The sequence below is a fragment of the Zingiber officinale genome, chromosome 9A (assembly GCF_018446385.1).
Source record: "Zingiber officinale cultivar Zhangliang chromosome 9A, Zo_v1.1, whole genome shotgun sequence".
Lineage (NCBI taxonomy): Eukaryota > Viridiplantae > Streptophyta > Magnoliopsida > Zingiberales > Zingiberaceae > Zingiber > Zingiber officinale.
Genome location: NC_056002.1, coordinates 109,506,326 through 109,523,546, shown reverse-complemented (window position 1 = coordinate 109,523,546; position 17,221 = coordinate 109,506,326). Strand labels below are relative to the sequence as shown.

General features: G+C 32.6%; 1 protein-coding gene across 1 annotated transcript; it reads right to left on the bottom strand.

Annotated features, from left to right (window-relative positions):
• Positions 1 to 7,147: 7,147 nt before the first annotated feature.
• LOC122019458 (aminopeptidase M1-B-like) lies at positions 7,148 to 16,202 on the bottom strand. Its single transcript, XM_042576918.1, has 17 exons — positions 15,849 to 16,202; positions 15,543 to 15,682; positions 15,361 to 15,463; positions 14,316 to 14,502; positions 14,139 to 14,232; positions 13,745 to 13,898; positions 13,391 to 13,495; positions 13,179 to 13,295; positions 12,239 to 12,352; positions 11,573 to 11,755; positions 10,460 to 10,739; positions 10,258 to 10,379; positions 8,968 to 9,079; positions 8,819 to 8,886; positions 8,657 to 8,734; positions 7,427 to 7,504; positions 7,148 to 7,333 (listed from the first exon to the last, which is right to left on the bottom strand). The coding sequence occupies exons 1-17, from the start codon at positions 16,200 to 16,202 to the stop codon at positions 7,148 to 7,150; spliced, it is 2,475 nt and encodes an 824-aa protein (XP_042432852.1).
• Positions 16,203 to 17,221: the final 1,019 nt, after the last annotated feature.

Here is a 17,221-nt window from a genome sequence, read left to right as displayed (position 1 = left end):
TTGATATGTCATTATCTATTACCTGAGCATGTTGTATTTATTTCTTGTTTTTGCATTTATATTCCTTTGATTAGATATGACCTTAAGGAAATGGCATACCCTGCCTTGTTATGTTTAAGACCTAAGTTTGTATACCATATCTGATCTATGTACTTAGACCATTGATTTGATCCATTTGTCCTATGGTACAGATTATATAGAGATGGATAGGATCAGGATATTCCCATGCTTAGTGTCATGCACCATTTCGCATGATTGTATGTTGTACGATAGTCGGCTCCATTATTGTTGAGCACATCACCAGTTACATGGATCTATACACACAACCACTCATGGGTTAGTAGTTTTTATCAGGCAGGGTGTGTTGCAGCAGGTTGCTCTGTCAAGGGCTCCGCTGGTCCACTCATGGGTAGTGTGATACAGCGTGGTAGCAGGACAGGGATCCCTCTTCTGGATTGTCTCAGGGAGATGAAGGTATTAAGCTCCCCCACTTATGATTTCGGGTAAGGAGGATAGGTGTGCTCTGACAGCATCCCGTCCACTCGGTCACTCAAGAGCAGTGATAACAGAGTGCACAATTGTCACAGCTCTACCCACTTAGTCTCACTATCGTGTGTGAGACGGCTGACTGCGTTAGGGGTGACCAGGACATGTTGCATCATATGCACTTACTACATTTATTCTTATGTTTGCTGCACTTTATATGCTGCATTATTTGGTGGATGCATATGTTTGACATGCATACAGGATTTATGATACTCTCGGTCTGACGACCTTGTTATCTCTATACCCAGGTCCTAGTTAGTACAGATATTTCCTTTCCTTACACTTTTGCATTTTTCATATATATATACAGGAGATTCTACGTATATTTATTATTAGTTGTTATTTTTTACTATGCATGTTAGTAGCTACCCGCTGAGGAGTTGACTCACCCTGTTAATATTATCATTTCCAGGTTGAGGCTGTCAGGAGGATTTCCAGTCGCTAGTCCCCCCTCCAAATTGCGAGGATTTCCCTTTTGGACATTTTCTTTGGTTTTCTTATTATATTATCGTCTATATTTTCAGACTTGTTTTTTTTCACTTTGGATCTTGTATGGTCCTTTATTATCAATGGGTTTTCATTTGGTATATCTTTCTACATGCCTACCCGAACGGCAGAAGAGGTAGGTTTGGATGTATGCTGGTGATTTGAGTTTTATGGGTGTAGTTGAGTAGGATATAAGTTTTGAGGTTTATGGATGTAGTTGAGTAGGATATTTGAAATGATTTCCTTATCATTGCTTAGGTTTGGTTTTTACTATTAAACTACGTGGGTGCTTGCTTATTTTATATGTATATATGTTTCGACTGTGTTGGCCGATGTTGGTGTGGCCCAGAGGGCTTGTAGGTATGTCTCAGATTGTCACCCGTACAGGGGAGATGCTGTTGAAATTTCTTCTGCCAGAGACTCCCTCGGGGCGTGACAATTTATTTGGTATCAGAGTGACCTTGCGACCATGAGTGTGCCAGTGGCAGGAGCACCCAGGGCACCACCTAGCGAGGGAGATTCTGGGATTTGTCTGTGGTATGATTCGTGGTTACACAACGAGGACGTTGTGTCTTTAAGTGAGGGTGATTGTAATACCCTAGTTCTGAGATTCTGGTTAAGTATGGCTTAAAATGTTAGATGATATTATCCATATCACCAAGGTGCACCTTCTTTTTCGGAAGCCCAAACTTAAGAACTCCAAAGTTAAGCGTGCTTGGCTTGGATAAATCTAAGGATGGGTGACCTCTTGGGAAGTTTTCCATAGTGAGGACAAAGCATGTTGAAAGGACCTACGGTGGTCTGTGGAGTTAGTCGTCAACCCAATGGGCAATTCTGGTGGCGTTCTCGGTTCGGTGTGGGTGGGGTCGGGCCAGGGGCATTACAGGCTCTGTTCTGTGTTAATCCTTCTTGCTTGGATTAAGGGAATTGTCGGATCACTCCATTCCTTTTTCCTCTTAATCAGATCTTGCACCAGCTCTTCTTTGCTGCAGATTGAGGTCACGGGATTGGTGAAGAAGAGGTAAGGTGCATAGTTGTTGCTGGAAATTAGTTAGTGATAGGTTGTTTTGTTGAATTATGATCTCTTCTTCTTGATCCGATTAATTTCAGCAGTGAGATTCTGTTCTATGGGGTGTTCTTGGTTCTGCCAGCAACTCCACCCAGTAGTTACCCCTTCCAGCAAAAACAACCACCTTGTTTCAACAATCTTTTCAGCTGTGAATTGAGGTAAGGAGTAGGTAATTGATCTTAGTTGTTGATCATGTTGTAATTTGATCATTTTAGTGGTTGATTGTGCGTAGATTTATTAGTTTAGATTAATCTATTGGAATGATTAGGGTTAAGGCAATTAACCCTAGTTAACCGTTAGATTTAAATTTAGGTAGGCAAATGGTTATGTGATTAGGGTTTTCCCTACATTAGTCTTGGGGATTTTATTAGCTATTTAATTATTCTAAATTTTAGCTAAATAAACTATACATGTATGATTTATTACAAAACTTTGATTCGAGATGGCGTCTCGACGTGAGATTTGTTCTAATACGAACTACTGTTAAAGGCGGGTACTTTCACTTATCTTTTAAGATATAGTCGTTTGATATGCATAGTAATATTTAACGAGTAGTAATATTTATGTTCATTTCTACATTGGTATGTCATTATCTATTACTTGAGCATGTTGTATTTATTTCCTGCTTTTGCATTCATGTTCCTTTGATTAAATATGACCTTAAGGAAATGACATACCCTGCCTTATTATGTTCAGGACCTAGGTTTGTATATCATATCTGATCTGTGTACCTAGACCATTGATTTGATCCATTTGTCCTATGGTACACATTATATAGAGATGGATAAGATTAGGATATTCCCATGCTTAGTGTTATGCACCATTTCATATGATTGCATGTTGTGCGATAGTCGACTCCATTATTGTTGAGCACATCGCCAGTTACATAGATCTGTACGCACAGCCACTCATGAGTTAGTGGTTTTTATCAGGCAGGGTGTGTTGCAGCAGGTTGCTCTATCAAGAGCTCCACTGGTCCACTCATGGGTAGTGTGACACAGCGTGGTAGCAGGACAGAGATCCCTCTTCTGGATTATCTCAGGGAGATGAGAGCATTGAGCTTTCCCACTTATGATTTGGGGTAAGGAGGATAGGTGTACTCCGATAACATCCCATCCACTCGGTCACTCAGGAGCAGTGATGGCAGAGTGTACGGTTGTCACAGCCCTACCCATTCGGTGTCACCATCGTGTGTGAGACGGCTGACTGGCGTTAGGGGTGACCAAGACATGTTGCATCATATGCATTGACTGCATTTATTACTTGTATTTGCTGTACTTTATATGTTGCATATTTGGTGGATGCATATGTTTGACATGCATACAGGATTTATGATACTCTCAGTCTAACGACCTTGTTATCTCTATAACCAGGTCCTGGTTAGTACAGATATTCCCTTTCCTTACACTTTTGTATTTTCATATATATATATCCAGGAGACTGTACGCATATTTATTATTAGTTGTTGTTTCTTGCTATGCATGTCAGTAGCTACCCACTGAGGAGTTGACTCACCCCGTTGATATTACCATTTCCAGGTTGAGGCTATCAGGAGGATTTCCAGTCACTAGTCCCCCCCCCCTCCGATTGCGAGGATTTTCGTTTTGGACCTTTTCTTTGGTTTTCTTATTATGTTATCGTCTATATTTTTAAACTTGTATTTTTTTTGCACTTTGGATCTTGTATGGTCCTTTATCATCGATGGGTTTTCATTTGGTATATCTTTCTACATGCCTGCCCGGACGACAGAAGAGGTAGGTTTGGATGTATGCTGGTGATTTGCGTTTTATGGGTGTAGTTGAGTAGGATATAAGTTTTGAGTTTTATGGGTGTAGTTGAGTAGGATATTTGAGATTATTTCATTATTGTTGCTTAGGTTTGGTTTTTACTATTAAACTGCGTGGATGCTTGCTTATTTTATATGTATATATGTTTCGGTTGTGTTGGCCGACGTTGGTGTGGCCCAGAGGGCTTGTAGGTATGTCTCAGATTGTCACCCGTACAGGGCAGATGCTGCCAAAATTTCTTCTAGCAGGGAGTCCCCCGGGGCATGACAGTAAGCATAAATTTAAGACTAGTTACCAACATGAAGATATTGAAGTGAGAGCACTCATGTGTCGGTGATGGCCTATTTGTAGTTGTCGAGTGTAGTAGTATCATAGCAGAACAGTAGCACAAAGTTGGAGCAGTCGGAACGTCAAGCGATTGCGTAGAAGCTTGTGGAAGAGTTGTGTCTAGTGTGTTGCTCAAACAGGACATACATAGGCTACAGAAGGTGCCTTCAGCCTCCTCCGAGGTGCCTCCACAAGCAATATCTATCTCCTTATCTTCGATGATAATAAACCCCACAACCTTTAGTTTTTATTCTCTGGATGGTGCCTTTAAAGTTCTCTGAGGTACCTCTAGCACCAAGCTCAAGGCACCTCCGCGCCCTCCCACATGAAGTCTTCAACCAAGCATCCGAGACGCCTCCACTCGCACAGGAGACATCTCGAGTACTATTCACCCGAGACATTTTGTCCATTTTTGCTCCTGCAAACTATGTTAGTTCAACAAGAAAATATTTAACCTGAAAAATAAAGTTAGCATAATTATAAAACAACAACATTAATTAGATTCTGTTTGTCCAAGACCAAGATCTAGTCAAGGTCTCAGTCTAAGTTTTCGAAATGGACATAAACTGGACCTACGCCTAAAGTCCCTAATTAGGACTCATCCTCACTGGGACACTCTCTTCCAATGACTTACCTTACTTATCATGCAGAATCGTTTGACTCCCTTACGGTGTACTAAATTTTCTCGCCAATTGTCAGGCCTGTAAACCTAACTGGATTTCGACCAATTATCAAGTCCCACGGATCCAACCAGATTTCTTGCTAGATATCATATCACTTCTTGACCTATCTGGACTTCTACACCAGCTATCAGGTCCTCCAGACCTAACTGGATTTCAGCCTGGTGTCAGACTCGTCAAGTCTTGCACACTTGGTAGAAAGGTTAGATCACAACATATCTAACTTTAATTCATTTGTCATTCATCAAAACTTAAGTTTGATCATTGGTGTCAACCACACCATCACTCTCAACCTCTAACGTGAAAGAAGAGGAAGAGAGAAAGAGATATGGCATCGAGCAACAGACAAAGACGCACAAAGGAAGCAAACATGAGGAAGAAGAAGAAGAAGTTACTGTGGTTTGGCAACATGCATACTCTATAAAAATGGCCAAATCTTTATTAGAATTCTCTCTATACAAGAGAATCACATTCAATTATTCTTATTAATTAAATATGATTACAATGATCCCTATAAATAGTACCTAAATCTCAAACCCAATAAAATGGTAAAAGATTTCTTTTATGAAAAATAGCAATAGAATTCTGTTATGAAAAATCATAACAAAATTATGTTATAAAAAATCGTAATAAAATTCTGTTACGAAAAATGTTAACAAAATTTTCTTCCATGACATCCCTCGCATTGACTTCATCTAAATATGAGTCATCCGTCAACACAATCATATTAAAAAGTAATAAAAACATAATATATAATTAGATTCGCATTTCTTAAATGCGAAAGCTATAGTTTTACATTTAAGAAATGCGAAAGCTGTAAAAATAATTCTTTTTTCGCATTTGCAGAACTTTATGCATTTCCATCTTTTTTCGCATTTACAGAATACGAAACGTATTACGTTTCACACTCTACAAATGCAAAGTGCACACAGAGATGGAGGCACCCAAGGGTAATCCTAGGTTATAGCCCAACCCTGCTTACAACGTCAAGGGAAAAAAAACTAATCAATCGATTCCTTAATGAAAAAAATACAACTATTTATACAAAAAGAAAAGGGGATTAGTGTTTCTTCTCCTTTAGCTCATGATGGAAAATAACCAATAGTGAAGAGGAAAACGAGAGGAGCCTCGATCAACTTTGACAATGTTCAACGGTGGTGGATCTTGTTGCTTTGCTCGCCAAGAAAACAAAGAAGAGAAGAATTAGAGCAGACTGTTATGGATTGGGAAAATAAATAAATGGAAAAAGAGAAGACCACTATTGTTCTTGCTCTTGCTAAACAAAATGACAAGTGAAATATGTTGCTTAAGCCGACCAAATGACTGCTGCTACTGTTGAAAGAGGGCAATAAGCTGTTGCTTTTATTGTTGAGAAAGAGCAACAACGACTGTTATTTGAGGAGAGAGTTGCAAGGGATGCTGCTATTGAGAAGAGGAGAGTTGGAGAGAGAAAGGATGCAGTTTGGTAGCTGGAAGAAGAAGAAGAGAGCAGATGTTACAGTTGGGAAAAATAGAGAAAAGAAAAGAGAGGGAAGAAAAGAGAGGGAGAAAAAGAGAAGAAAAGTAGGCATCGTGAGACAGTGAGAGTGCTGGGTATGTGGAGAGAAAAGAGGAGATAAAAAAAAAGTCTTGCTTAATTCATTTCAAATTGACTGAATGAATCTAATATTTGGTTCGATTTTAATTTAATTAAATCAAATCCATCAAATCAACTTAATTTTTATCTTTACACCTATGCAATGAATTTAAATTTTAAACATACCACTCACTTCTTATTTGATAATTTAATTCTCATCTACAATGGGATGGTGACATATTCGTGTGAAATGAACTCAGATCACTTCTATGGTATTATGAGAGACTCAACCAATTTAAAATCAATCTAGTTCATCTGTAATTTATGAATCCGTCCCTGAGCGCATACAAATATAAATTCTTCAAAAACAACTACATTATTCTCTGCATTTTAAATAATTTATATATTTTGGGAATTTTTCCTTGCATAAATACTTTTAAAATCACACAAAATAAGGTTCATGTATGGATCATAATTAGTGTACCTTTAATTGTCAAGTTAAAGTTGACAAAAGTATCCGGTCTGAGCATGTTCTATACATTCTTAATGATTCTTTCTTTGCTATAGTAGTTAGATTTTTGGCTTTAGCTCCCATGTTGATTCCCAATTGATATTGGATTTTAGAAATTACATTAGACACAAGCTTATTTGTGTGAAATACAATAGTTGAACATTGCTAAAGTGCTTTTCTCACTAAATCCTTTATTGTGTCACAAAGTGTAAACTCATTTTTCACACATTGAATCCACCTTTCTTTTATCATAACTTGCTTAAGGCTTTGCCGCAAGGTGTCAGAAATCAAAGGATTGCTTCTGCTCTTAAAAAAGTTTGATATTTCTGTGGCCTTCTCACTTGTCCCAAACTACAAATCAAATAACAAAAAAAAAATTAGCAAAATGATACACACTATTATTTTATTTTTAAAAAAAAAAAATCAAAGGATTAGGTTACATACCAATTTCACAATAGATGAAACTGTATTACTTAAGCCTTTGCCCGATAATTTTTTTGATATTTTCTCATCCCAATTTTCCTGTAAGATGATTGTTAGTAATTATAGAATAGTTAAGTGGAATATACTCAAAGTTATTTTTCTTATGAATTAAATAAAATATAAAAGTGAAAATTATATGAGCTTCAATAATTCGTAGAAATGATATGCTAATGCACTGTGAAATTTATTAAACTAAAATAAACAATTTTTATAATTAGTTAGTTTTATTAAATACTTAAATTATTTAATTATGTCTATAAATTTAATTATGCTTGTTTAATGTTGACATGTGCAAACACCATAAATTCAGTTAAACATGTCATAGACTTCGGCCTCTTGTATCATATCCATTTATCAAAAAATAAACTTTTTATAAAATGTGGTAATTTTTTTAAAATTATAATTTGCAATATCCTTGTACTATATATGCCATTTTTATGTCAATTTTTATTTGACCTCATAACATATTTTTCTAGGTAGACTTAATAGCATGGATATTATTTCAGAATTTTTTTAAGGAGATTATTTGAAGATTGATATTATGATCATTTTGTATTTATATTTAAGGATTTTTTTTTTGAGCTCTCCAAAGGCATCAAGATGTTTAGTTCATTTGTTATATTTTATCAATAATGTCCAATTCTTATATCTTATTCAAGAAAAAATAATGAATTAGAGAAAGTTGATTCCATTTGTATAATTAAATACTAAAACTTGAATATTAATGGAGGTAAAGTATAGCAAAAGATGACATAATGACATTATCATGAAAATTTAGACAAGTAGAAAAAGTGTGAATCATTTGTCAATAGAACATGCTTCGAATTAAAGTTAAATTTAATAGAGTTTATAGCTTATTAAATGACTATTTTAGAAGTTATATCAATAAAAATATATTATTTCACATGTGAAATAAATGTCAATCTCACTACAATTAATAAAAGTTGCATAAAGACATACTAAATGAATAATGGTCTTCATCAAAGATGATCTATGAATTTTGAATGATCTTTTAGAATTGTACTATATGTATTTCTATGAACTATATACCAATAATAAATTAAATAATATAATTTTCTAGACAATAAACTTTAATATAATTTCAAACAAGACTACAATGGTTATTATGATTATTGTATATCTTCTCTTTATTTGTTGAAGAAGAAATATATCAAACTTTTAGAACTATACCTTTAACCATGTCCATGCAAATTCTCTACTTGCTCTATTGATGAGTGACACACCATCCGGTACATTTTGACTTGAAACCTTTAAAAAAAAAATTATAAAATGTAATATTTTATCAGTAGGGATGAACAACACAAAGAGAACAAAGATAATGAAAAGAGTTACCTCGGAAGATAATAAAAAATTGAGAGATTCAATGATTATGTTTGAATCTGGACATGTTGCAATACATGCTAAAGGACAATCAAATGCTCATTAGATACAATTATGAAGTAACTAATTGGAGTATGATAAATGTTAGAAGGTTCACATACCTAAAATGAGTGCCTTTTCGTAGTCATCTGTTTCTTTGTAGACCTTTAAGAGAAATTCATAACCAAATCTATTGGTGGTGTTAACCGTTTGCATTATAGAAACATATACAGCCTATATACAAATTCAATCAAAATAAAGGAATAGAATAAAGAGAATGCAACGACTAATGCTAAAAAAAAAAATTACCTTTTTAATATCATCTGATATGACAGATGTACTTATATTACCGAAGAAAGGATGTAGACGATTAATTGCTTCATTTATAGTCTTCTTATGTCCAAGTAGTGCAAGGTCCAAAAATATTCTCCTTCTTAAACGGATATTCATATAGCTTTCATTTTTTCTAGTATCCCAACCTAACTCTCTGTTAAGTTGCACATGGTTAGATATAGAAATATAAAATAATAATGCATATAAGAAAGAACTTAAATTTTTAAAAAATAATAACAATTATTTGCTAGTAAATTAAGTCTAATGATTGCTTAATTTTCTTCATTTTTTAACATCTTGAATTAAGTACACCATGATTTAAAATTTAGTTGAATGAAAACCAATTGTATGCTTGAGATTTGCATCTCAAAATTAGTTGAAGAATTTTTAAAATTTAGAAGTGATGTTTTGATGAAGGTTATATGACTAATTGACAACTTTAATGAAACTAATTGTATTTGTATAAAGCTATGAAAAATAGACTGACACTTAAATTTAATAAGCCACAATCTCTCATTACATTACTCATGAATAAAAATATTAAGGATTTAATACCTAATAAACAGAGTAGTTTACATATGAACTTTAACCATTTACAATTAAAAGTAGTGATCAGTCTAAATAAGAATAAGTAAAATAAAGGATAAAAGGATTTATTTTCTATTTTCAGTTTAAAACATAAAAACAAAGAGAACCAATAAATCCTAAAATTAGTATTTTCTTATCAATTAATAAATATACTTCTTTTCTTATATCGGTTATTTTTTATTCTATAATTTCATAGTATATGCTTGTCTACTCACCTTCAAATTATATAACTATGAAACTTAACATATATATATATGTGACTAAAAAGGAACTAAAAGAATTATAAAAAAGGACATAATTTTGAAATAAATGAACTTACTTTGCTGGAGATTTGAGAAGATTAATAAAGAATGATTTAATATTATTTGAAAGCTCGGGTCTAGCATCGCCTATCAAGTCGACAATCGTACGACTAATCTGTCAAATCAATGGAAGCGAGTATGATCAATTCAATATAGATATATTATTAAAAGGTGATGAAATAAACTTACCATTCCAATACGTCTTAGAATGAATGGATTAGTCTCTTCTCGATAAGCATTTAATAATGACAAAAAAGATGATAATGTTTGTTTGGTAGCTTTGCAAAGTGAAAAATAATCGTCCAAAAGCCCTACATTAGAGATGTCCAAAAAAAAAAACCTTTAGAGATAAAAGATATTATAAAAGTTGACAATGGTGCTATTGACATACCATATTTATCCATTGCACTCAATTGATTAGCTTGTATTGCATTTCTTAGCCTGGTTGTGAGTTCATCATCATATTGCACTTTGTACAATCCTACTTGGTTCATATTCAATTTGATCCAAGTAGTTTGAGAATTCTCTTGGTTGCCTTGATCTGTCAAATTTAGCTTGGAAGACTTTGAATCTAATAAAAATGTTTTGGGGCTGTCATATGAACCTTGTGATAATGTAATAGGAATAATCCATTGACTATCGCTGGAAGATCCATCCAATAAAAAATGAGACTGCAATAAATGAGACAAATAAATATCATGTGCAGCTATCAAATTTCATGTCAAAAATCAAAATAAATATATGTACAAATTTAGGTGATAGATTTTTAACTCAAATGGGAATGAATTTCTTCCTTAAACACTTTAACTTAAAACTAGAGCATCTAGTCATTAGTAGTCCATTGTAATACATAAACTTACACTAACAAGAAATTAAAGAAAAATAAATAAATTGGTAATGACTAACTACAAAGGAGTCAAGTTAGAGGTTATCTTTATAAATGAATACTTTGACACATAATGTACCTCTAATCTACCTAAATAGCTACTATACTCAAAATAAATAAGTAATTTAAGTAATAATTTAACTTAATTATAAATTATCCTTTGATAAGACTTTAGGTAAGATAGACTAAGAATGAATAATATCGAAGTAGCAACCAAGAAATTATCTAAATAATGTTGGATATATATATATAGAAAAAATTTTAAAATTTAAAATGCTAAAGTTTTAATCTTTTTTTCTTATAGATGAAATAGCAAAGAAATAGAAAGTCGTCTCCACACTTACCACTAAATTCTTCATTTGTTGATACTCCAAACTCATTAAAATCAAGTAGTTATTCCTTGTTATATATCATTATCGTAGATAGAATTCATTACTTCTCAAATAGATCACTTTAAGAATCTCAATAAACTAATTAGCTCTTGTAGTGTTTATGACTAAATCTGCACCAATAATTTAAAATAGTATCTAAGTAGTTTGCACATAGATAAGAAATTTTTCTGCAAAGTTATTACTAAAGTATCAAATTACAAACTACATGAGACTAGAAGAAATATACCTGACTAATCTCCAAGATATTTTCTTTAATCATCACATTTACGACCGGATACCCTTTTTGCTTTGTCCAAGAATACATCATATGTTCAAAAGGCTCTTTAGTTTCCTCTTGAAAAACACTCCATAGATCTTCAGTTTTTGCATTGGTGAATGAATATCTTTTAATATACGTGTCTAATGATTTCTGAAATTGGTATTAAAAAAAGATTAGCTAGTTTTAGATACTTTTCTATTTGGAAATTGTTGAAATAGGAAAGAAGCTAGATAAAAAAGAAAAATATGAAAAAATAATAGAATTTATATATTTCTTCTTGCGAATGAAATGAGAAAACATGTGAAATCTAGTGTTGAAATAAAATGAGATAATTTATAACTAAATAATGGGCAACCTTTATATCTTTTTTTATTTTAGTTTAGAAATGAAGAAATCTTTTATCTTTTTTTGTATGATCTTCAATGAAGACACCCACATCTCACAAAATTATGACATTTTGTTTCATTGTTAAATGATCAATCAAAGAGGTATGTTAAAAGAAATTGATCCATGCCTATATCATGTTATATATAAATTCTAGATGATTAACAAAGACACAAACTAAAAGAAACCATAATCAAATGATATCTAAATATAGAGCTAGCATTACTGTAAGTATTATAAAATTCTAACCTGAAAAGATATATGTCCAAGGTAACTTTGAACCATTAGAATAACAATGGCTCCTTTGTTGTAGACTATTGGGTCGAACATTACAATTGGGTCAATACCATATGTCATATTCACCTAAACAAGAAAGTGATAAACATTAATAAAAGTTTGTATAATATTGGAAGATGAACATTAGCCAGCTAGAAAGAAAACAATTAAAGGAGCATAAATTTATCATTTTTACTAGTGCATATTTTTATTAGATGACACACTTTATTCTTCTGTGAGAGCCCTTTCATGACAGAAGTATCTAAGAAATTGGTTAGATGTAACAATTGATTTAGAAAATTGCCTACCAATTGAGTTACTCATCATAACACAACATTATAGATTAGAAATTATTAGGAATACAATCAAACTCTCATATTAGAAATATATAAGATCATAAATTTATAAGATGAAAGATATTTTTATTGGTATGAAACTTTTTGGGTAGAGCCCAAAAATAAATCCATAAGGGATTAGTCCCAAAGTAGATAATATCATACTATTTTGGACATATGTAAATTATTTTAGTCCTAACAAGTGGTATCAGAATCCAAATCAAACCATGTGGATGAAATAGTGGCTTTGAACGAAGGAAATGGAGGCTCCCAGAGGAGTGAACTATAAGAAAAAAAGTCTAAACAAGTCAAGGGAAATCGGATGCCTGGTAGAAATCCTGAGAGACTTGAACTTTAGGTAGTGAAAAAGGAGTGATCTGGATGAAAGATAGGTTATTTGGGTAAAATCTAAAAATAAATTTATGAGAACTTAAACTTAAAGTTGATAATATCATATCATTATAAAAATATATAAATTCTTTTAGTCCTAATAGAAATTACTCATAGAACATTATGAATGCTTCATGTTTTAGAAGAACTATGAAACAACATTAATCTATGGAGAGAGAGAATTATACCTGAATAGGATGGCATTCATCTAATGCATCTAACTCTAGACTTTCAAGAGTATCATCAAGAAGTTGAATCCACATGTTCCATTCAGGAAAGAAATCATTTATTACTGAATGGGCCATCTATTTTGAGACAATATAAAGAAATGCATAAATTTGTAGTAAAATAAAATATAATATAAAATGCATATTAAATTTAAATAAATGATGAAGAGTACCCATGTGGCAAATGCCTCATTCAACCATAAATCTGACCACCATTCCATTGTCACAAGATTCCCAAGCCACTGATGGGCTAGCTCATGTGCTACAGTATCTGCCACCTAAATTGAACTTGCCTTTTAAAAAAACAAATCTATAGTTGTTCTTCAAAGGTCTAATAAACAAATCAATTTTTTTTTTTAAAAAAAATATTTGCATGAGTAGCATCTTATGAAACCTAATGAAATGTTATAGGCTAATTACTAGTAGAAATTTGACAAAGAAATCTTTCGAGTTGAATGACAATTTGAGCATGAAATAACCATACATAAAAACTAAAATATAACACAAGAAATTCATAGATTGGTTACCTCTTGTTTATCCTTTTGAGATGAGAGCAATTCGTCATATAATAAATATGTTTCTCTATATATTATCAATCCATAGTTCTCCATCCCTTCACATCTTAGACTAGGAACACCAACCATGTCCAACTTGGGAAGGCCATAAGGAATAGAGAAATATCTAGATATTGAAAAAAAAAAATCCTTTGTCATTTTTAAAATCATGTTAATAAAATGATGGATAGGAAAGGAAACTATAGAGAATCAAAACAAAATTTGACATTATTATTGAATGTAAAAAAATTGAGAAGATAGATAGACATCAAAACATTAAATATGTAGAAATTTGTCCAGTTTGCAATTTTAATTTGAATAATGTAGGAAGCAACTTTAGGATAAAAATCAAGCGATAAGTATGTACCTTTTGTACAAATCTAATGTCTTCACAGCCAGATCTAAAGCAAATTTTCCTCTATTACTTTTACCAACAGAAGCATACAAACGAATTTTTAGTCCTAAAGAAGTAACAAGATACATGATTGTCAAAGTAGAAGAAAAAGTTATAAAATAACTAAATATGATAAGAAATACTACATACCATCAGGTGAATATGTCTCTATGTAATCAAGTGAACCGATAACAAATGCAACTAAGTAGGTAGACATAATTGGAGATTCTTGAAAATATACTGTCTTGACAAGCCCATTGTACTTTTCACTTATCGCTGGCATATTTGATAGGGCAACTAAATTGGATGGAACTTCCAAAGCTATTTTGAATGTGGCCTACATTTAATTTAAAAGAAATAGTTGATAGAAGTCATATGAGGACATTTCTTGAAAGCATTAGAAAAAGAATCATAGTTAGATCATGTTGAAATTCTAAGTGGAAAAAGTTGATATAACTCAATATTTTATGGTTTGAGTCCATTAACAATACTAAGTGGCTACTTGCAAAATATATATATTTTTTCACTTTTTATAGAATATTGTGTTGGATTCTCTTAAGTGATCCCGTCAATAAATGAAATTTGCTTCCTAAAAACATGGATAAATTTTTTATACTAAAAGTTTTCTTGAATCAATAGAAGCCTCAGGAACTCATAGTTCTTTTCATTGATTTAATAGAAAACAAATTACATGCAATGCTAAACATGACCCTTTATTCATTTAGTTCTTTTGACTTTGGGTTGTTAATTAGGCATTTCATTCTCATTATAAAAAAAATTAAACAAGTTAGGTAATGTCAAGCCTAGGTGACCGGTCCGATCCTTTCATTTCATTTCATTCTAATTATAAAGAAAATGATAAATCCAATTAGCCTAATCCTAAGTTGACCGGTCCGGCCCCATAAAATATTTCCACTGACCACTAGAGTAAATCGGGAAACACTAAGAAGTGCAAAATCTTTTGATTATATAACAATGTTTTACTGCTACATCATAGTCCCAGGGCTCTTTCTAATTATAGCAACTTGTTAATGTTGCAATTTTGATGAATGATATAACTCTTCGACTGTGGTAAATTAATTATAAGTCATAGAGGTTCCACCATTATGTGAATGAATCGACTAATCTATCGAAAAAAATTCCTAGAGATTATCAAAAATTAAACAAATAATGACAATAATAGGATGAGTAGGACCTTGAATGCCGGCTCATCCCAACATGGAAAGCAACGTCTAGCATCTGTAGGCTGGAATTGGGTCACAAGCATAGTTTGCATCTCTCCATATTGCTCATAGGCGCTATAAGACGCATAATACAATTGCTTCAGTTTATAGTGATAAATAATGGAGGCTTCCTAAATAAAATGGTAGAATGTACCTTCCATAAAACCCCCTTAATTGATCATTTATGGTTCCATTATATCGAATGCCAAGAATCCCTTTCCCAATTGGAAGTATGTCATCAAACCCTATAATCAAGATCTCATCCTCTTTTACCTCGACAATATTTGAGGGATGCTTTAGACCCTATCATATCCATTGCAATTGAATAAAAATGTAGTGGAAGATTTTTTGAAATAAGTACAAAACATAAACATATATATATATATATATATATATATATATATATATATATATATATATATATATATATATATATATATATATATATATGATTCCTTACCTCTCCGTTACATCCAAGACCACCACCGAACCAAATAGAGTCATGCTCAATTACAAGGTCAGCAAAATTAAGTACAAGGTATTTCGTAGGGGAGACAATGTCTATTGTGATCTCTATCGCACCCAAGAAAGTAAATTGAGAGAAGTCGACACTGATAGATATATTGTAGTTGTGGGGGATGGCAAATTTTGGGAGTCGTAGTTGACCCTTGAATTGCTCTACATTTTGTTGCAATTGCCTCACCTCCACAATTCCTCCTTCATGTGCTTGTGAATTTTGGTGGAGAAAGAGGAGGATCATGAATATCAAACTTTTTATCATAATGGAGTTGGAGAGTGATTTAAGTGGATCCATCATTGAATATTTATGTATCAATAATTAATAAAATAGAAAATGTGGATAGAAAAAAAAAAAGAGAAAAAGAAATACAAAATTAGTAATTATTTAAAAGAGGAGACAATGTTGATCCATTCGAAAATGCTACCAAAAGGATGGTAGCTAAGGATTGAAGGTTGATGAATGGATGCAGAAAAAGTGTTGCTTCGTCTTATTTATACAAGTGTGGTTGCTAAAAAAAGAAGGTCGAAGTTGGAGATTTTTTGGGCTAACCATACATTATTGAATGTCTCAAATTCACTATAGTTTTCAATGCAATTTTTTTAAAAAAAATTACTAAAAATAGTATAACCAAATTGAGATTATCAATTTATGTTTGACAATGGTCTATAGCTAATAATCGTTGTGTAAAAAATAGCAAAGATGTCTTCTTATACCAAATGCACTCATGTGTAATTCTCTACAATGGGTGGATAAGTTAAGGTTATTCTCATATTTAAAATGATGGTAACCATACTCAAAATATCATAATTGTGCATGGTTTTCTACTTTGATATAATAATTTTAATCTTTGCTTTGTAAGTAAGAGATGACATGATGAAACTTTTGGTACTTATCATTTTTTCCCCATCGATGATATATAACTAAATTTCATCTTGAAATGGGATGAAGATTTTTTTTTCCTACATAAACTTAGGGAGTAAGTGTTAGAATTAACTTTTTTATGCTAATTGTGTCAAGAAGTAACTAGTCCAATCAATCTTTAGATGAGGCGTGTAGGATCGCATATTGGAGAAAGTTTGGAGTGTTTGGTATGTCCAAGGGATTAAGGGTTTGACATGAAGTGAACTCTGAATCCTAATATGTTGAAGACCAAGAGGCATAAGATCTACGAGAGATCTTGAACTTTTTTTGGCTAGCGTTATTATAGATGATCTGTGTAGTTAGGTAAGGGTGGATTACCTGGTGACTTAGTTGAAGTCTTCAATTGAGGGATAATAGGTTCTAGGTTGTAGTCTATTAGTTAGCTCAATTTT

Bases quoted from the DNA above. Each gene is read 5' to 3' on its own strand.
- LOC122019458 (XM_042576918.1), bottom strand. From the start codon at position 16,202: ATGGATCCACTTAAATCACTCTCCAACTCCATTATGATAAAAAGTTTG. The intron at 12,353-13,178 runs GTATAATTCTCT...TTTCTTGTTTAG, and splicing joins ATGAATGCCATCCTATTCAG to GTGAATATGACATATGGTAT. The intron at 7,505-8,656 runs GTATAGTTCTAA...ATCATCTTACAG, and splicing joins TTGCATGGACATGGTTAAAG to GAAAATTGGGATGAGAAAAT.